At 57.3% G+C, this 4438-nt stretch overlaps 1 protein-coding gene across 1 annotated transcript in view; it reads left to right on the top strand.

Annotated features, from left to right (window-relative positions):
• The window catches only part of PCNT (pericentrin), a 126854-nt gene that overhangs the window by 96918 nt on the left and 25498 nt on the right, over positions 1-4438 (top strand). Inside the window, exons 31-34 of the mRNA XM_023739100.1 lie at positions 76-271; positions 3086-3308; positions 3661-3944; positions 4040-4098. Of these exons, the coding sequence (XP_023594868.1) occupies positions 76-271; positions 3086-3308; positions 3661-3944; positions 4040-4098 (762 nt within the window). The remainder of the gene's footprint in view (positions 1-75; positions 272-3085; positions 3309-3660; positions 3945-4039; positions 4099-4438) is intronic.

Genomic DNA, 4438 nt, shown 5'->3' with positions numbered 1-4438 from the left:
TACCTGTCCTTCGACACCTCCCCGCCCCCATCTGCAGGGTACCTGTCCTTACACCTCCCTACCCGCTGTCTGCAGGGTGCCCTGCGGGAGCCGTCCGTGGAGTCCCTCTGTCTGTCTGAGCGGAGCAGCCTGCTGTCCGAGGTCCAGGCCCTGCGGGCCCAGCTGCGCATGACGCACCTGCAGAACCAGGAGAAGATGCAGCAGCTGTGCGCCGCGCTCACCAGCACAGAGGCCCGCGGGAGCCGCCAGGAGCACCAGCTGCGCAGGCAGGGTGTGTAGGCCCCGCCCCCCGTGCCTGTGCGTCCTGGCATCGTGCCCACGTCCACTAGCACGTACCCATTCAGTGAGCGACGCACAGCTGACCAAGGCCCCGGGGCGCCTCGAGGCTGCCCGTCCACAGTACATGCATCGCGCCGTCCTAGGGCAACAGAGAGGGACCCTCTGAAAACAACATGCGTGTCTTTGTGAGACGTGAAGGACAGCAGTGCCGCCTTCCTCGGGTGATAGGGCTCGGGGTGAAGTGACCGGGGGCTGGGGGTGGCCGAGGGCACACTGCACGGCCAGGCTTCCTTCTAGAAGATTCCTGGGGCCCCCCGAGGCCAGGAGCGTCGTGTCACGTCACTGCACTTGAACCTGGTTTAGATCCTGTGTGGTGAAGGTCACGTTTTCTGAGCAAAGGACGCATCTTGGTTTCCTGTCCCACCTGGATGCCTTTACTTCTACCTCTTGCCTTGTCGCTCAGACCCCCAGTCTGCCGTGCTCAGACCCCTGAGGGTGGCGTCTTTGCCCTGCTCTTGGGAGTGTCTGCCTCTGACTGACGTGGGCCCCCGGTGTCGGTCTGGCACAGGCAGGGTTGTGCCGTGTGGAGTGGAGGAGCGTGTGGCCCTGGCGGCCATCGTGGTCTATGGCCCTTTTGTGAAGCCGGGTCTCATTTGCTGACGCAGGTGTTTGTGTGTCTGTCTGTGAGGGTCTGGCTGTTGTTCTGCGTCTTGCAGAGCCTTTGTCTGGCTGTGGTGGCCGGGTGATGCTGGCGCCCCAGAAGGGTTAGGACTGGTCCCTCCTCGTCTGTCTCCACAGGAGTTTGAATCATGGCGCTGTCTGAAGTTTTTTTCCCACTTTATATGTTTTATTGGGAAGGAAATATATGCAACGAAGCCTTCATCAGTTCAAGAGTCTCCATGTGTACAATTCAGTGACGTTGATTCTGCGCTTCGGGTTGTGTTACTGTTCTCACCATCCTTTTCCAAATCCTTCCCACCATTGACATAAACCCAGCGCTCCCTAAGCAAAAACACCTCCTTCCGCCTCTCCCACCCTGGTAACCACTAGTAAGTTTTGGCTTCTGTGTATTTTTTTATTTTGTGTAAGTGAGATTATACAGTATTTGTCCTTTTGTGACCGACTTAATTTCACTCAGCATGATGCTTTCAGGGTGCATCTGGGCGTGTGCGTCCGTGCTGTGGCGTGTGCGTCCGTGCTGAGGCGTGTGTGTCCGTGCTGTGGCGTGTGCGTCCATGCTGAGGCATGTGTGTCCGTGCTGTGGCGTGTGCGTCTGTGGTGAGGCGTGCATTAAGACTTCCTTTCTCTTCCTGGCTGAGTCGTGGGCCATTTACGAATGTTCCACGTTTTCTTTATCCGTTCGTGTTGACGGACGTTCCCGTTGATTTTACCTTTGGCTGTTATGAGAAGTGCTGCAGTGCGCGTTGGTTTACAGGTTTCTGTTTGCGTTTCTGCCTTCACTTCTGCGTATATGCCTTGGATGGGATTGCTGGTCATATGGCAATGCTGTGTTCAACTTTTGAGGAACCACCAAACCCTTTTACACAGTGGCTGCACCATTTTACATTCCTACCAGCAGTGGATGAGGGTTCCAGTTTTTCCACCACCTTGTCAACACCTGTTATTTTCTGTTGTTTTGATCATTGCCGTTCTAATAGGGGTGAGGTGGTGTTTCTTTGTGCTTTTGATTTGCATCTCCCTAATGGCTAATGAAGGAACCCTGGTGGCGCAGTGGCTAAGCGCTCAGCTGCTAACCTAAAGGTTGGTGGTTCAAACTCACCAGCCTGCTCTGTAGGAGAAAGATGTGGCAATCTGCTTCTGTGAAGATACACAGCCTTGGAAACCCTATGGGGAAGTTCTACTCTGTTCTGTAGGGTCTGCTTCTGTGAAGATACACAGCCTTGGAAACCCTATGGGGAAGTTTGACTCGTTCTGTAGGGTCTGCTTCTGTAAAGATACACAGCCTTGGAAACCCTCTGGGGAAGTTGTACTCTGTTCTGTAGGGTCGCTGTGAGTTGGAATCGAATCGACGGCAGCGGGTTTGGTCTTTGGAATTGGCTCGTGTCGTTGAGCATCTTTCCACGTGCTTGTTGGCTGTTTGATTACAGTCTGGTTAAATGTCTGTTCAGGTCTTCTGCCCATTTTTTGAATTGTTTGTCTTTTTGATGTGAAGTTGTAGAAGCTGTTTTTACGATCTACTTTGGACATTAAACCATTATTGGATGTTTGGTTCCCGGAAATGTTCCCCTGGTCTTTAGGTTGTCTCCTCACTTTGTTGACAAGTCCTTTGAGTTCCAAAAGTAGCTGTCATGAGGTCCTGCTCATCTGTTTTGTCTTTGCTGCTCAGGCTTTTGTTGTCTCTCCCTGAGCGCTGGCGGCATTCGCCAGTGGAGCCACCTGGGGTTGGGCCGTCCACGGCAGCGCCCAGGCTTCGCTCTGAGCCGCCGTCTGTCTCGGCCCCTGCCCCGCCTCCAGGGAGACCCCAGCCCTGAATGGTTCCAGAAGAGCGTGTTGCCCCACCAGTCTGGCACCCCCAGCTGGAAGTGGAGGCCTGGAAGGAAAAGGAAGTTACAGGAAGGGGGCTCAGGGCAGACCCAGTGCAGAGTGGCGGTGGGTGGCACGCAGGAGGAGAATGTGCTGAGGGTTTTAACTGCAGTAGGAGCCATGGGCTTCTCGTTACAGAGGGTCACCCCCCGAAGGAAGACAGCCCCAGGCCATGGGAGTGTTTTTCACTTCCTGAGTCACCTGTGCAGCTCACTGGGGGCTAACGAACGCCACTGCTCCGCGTTTTCTCACCCTCTCTCAGTTGAGCTGCTGGCGTACAAGGTTGAGCAGGAGAAGTGCATAGCCAGCGACTTACAGAAAACGCTGAGCCAGGAGCAGGAGAAGGTGACTGGCGTCCGGAAGCTGCTTGTGTCGGAGCAGAACGCCGTCAGGGATCTGAAGACCGAGCTCTGCGAGTGTAAGCAGGAGAACGAAAGGCTGCTCAAGTCCCTGAGTGACGTGCAGAAGGAGGTCCTCCAGCTGAGGTAGGGAGACGGTGAACCGCTGTAGGTGCACGTCGCTGACTGGCCCCCGTCGTTACTAACTTCCACGAGATAGTGAATTGATATGTGTATAATGGAAGTGAGAGCTCCTGCCACACGTTTCCTGGCGTCTGAGGAAAGTAAAACGTGGTGCGCCATGAACCGTGCTGGGTGCTACTTAGCTCTAAGGTAGCGCCTGCTCTGACTGGGTGTGTGGCCGTGGGAGAAGGGTCCCCCAGTGCTGACAGTGAGACGGTGATGGGTCTCCTCCGGCCCACCGCTCGGCCAGTGCCGGTCCGTCCACATGTCCCCGCAGAGCGCTCTGACGCGGTGTCTCCGGTTGCCGTCCCCCCAGGTCCATGCTGGACAGCAAGGAGAAGGACCTGGAGGCCGCGCTCAAGGAGCTGGAGGCCGAGCGCAGGAAGGAGCACGCCCTGCAGAGCCAGCTGGAGGAGGAGCAGCTCCAGCACCTGCAGAAGGAGGGCCAGAGCTCCCAGGCCCTGGAGGTAACTCAGGGTGGCGGGGCTGCCCCTCCCTCACTGGTACCCTCTTGGCGCGCCCTGGGGGCCGGATGTGTGAGCGTGTGGCAGCACTCGGGCGACGGCGGGGGCCTGGGGCGGGGGCAGAGCTATGTTTCAGGTCAGAGAGTTACCATCTCTGTGATGGGACACATCAGGGCCCCAGAGGGGTGATGCCAGCAGTGGCTGTGTGGGCCAGCCTGCTCCCCGCGGCAGCCTCGTGCTCCCAGAAGGTGGGCAGCAGCCTCCCCTCGGCAGCCTCGTGCCTCCAGAAGGTAGGCAGCAGCCTCCCCTCGGCCGTAGCTGGTCGTCGGCCGGCGAGGTCCCTACACAGGGTTCAGGGCGTCGTTGTGACGCAGCTTCTCCGCAGCGGAGCTTGTGCCAGTGAGTGCATGCTCTGTTTGGTGGTTTTGGTGCTCACCTGTGCAGGACAAGCTTAGCGGACATGCCGTGAACGATGGTGAAGTATCCTTCCAAAACACACAGGTTTTGGTTCTTGACATCCAGGGCGTGTGTTTGTGTGAGCGTCCTGGGAGGAGGTGTGTCTGCAGCCCCCAGGCACGCGTGTGCCCTTACCTGCACCACTTCGCAGAGAGCACCCGGCTGGGCCTGAGG

The sequence above is a fragment of the Trichechus manatus genome, unplaced genomic scaffold (assembly GCF_000243295.1).
Source record: "Trichechus manatus latirostris isolate Lorelei unplaced genomic scaffold, TriManLat1.0 scaffold00128, whole genome shotgun sequence".
NCBI classification, from domain to species: Eukaryota; Metazoa; Chordata; class Mammalia; order Sirenia; family Trichechidae; genus Trichechus; species Trichechus manatus.
Note: the sequence above shows the minus strand (reverse complement) of the source record. Positions and strands in the feature narration are given on the sequence as shown.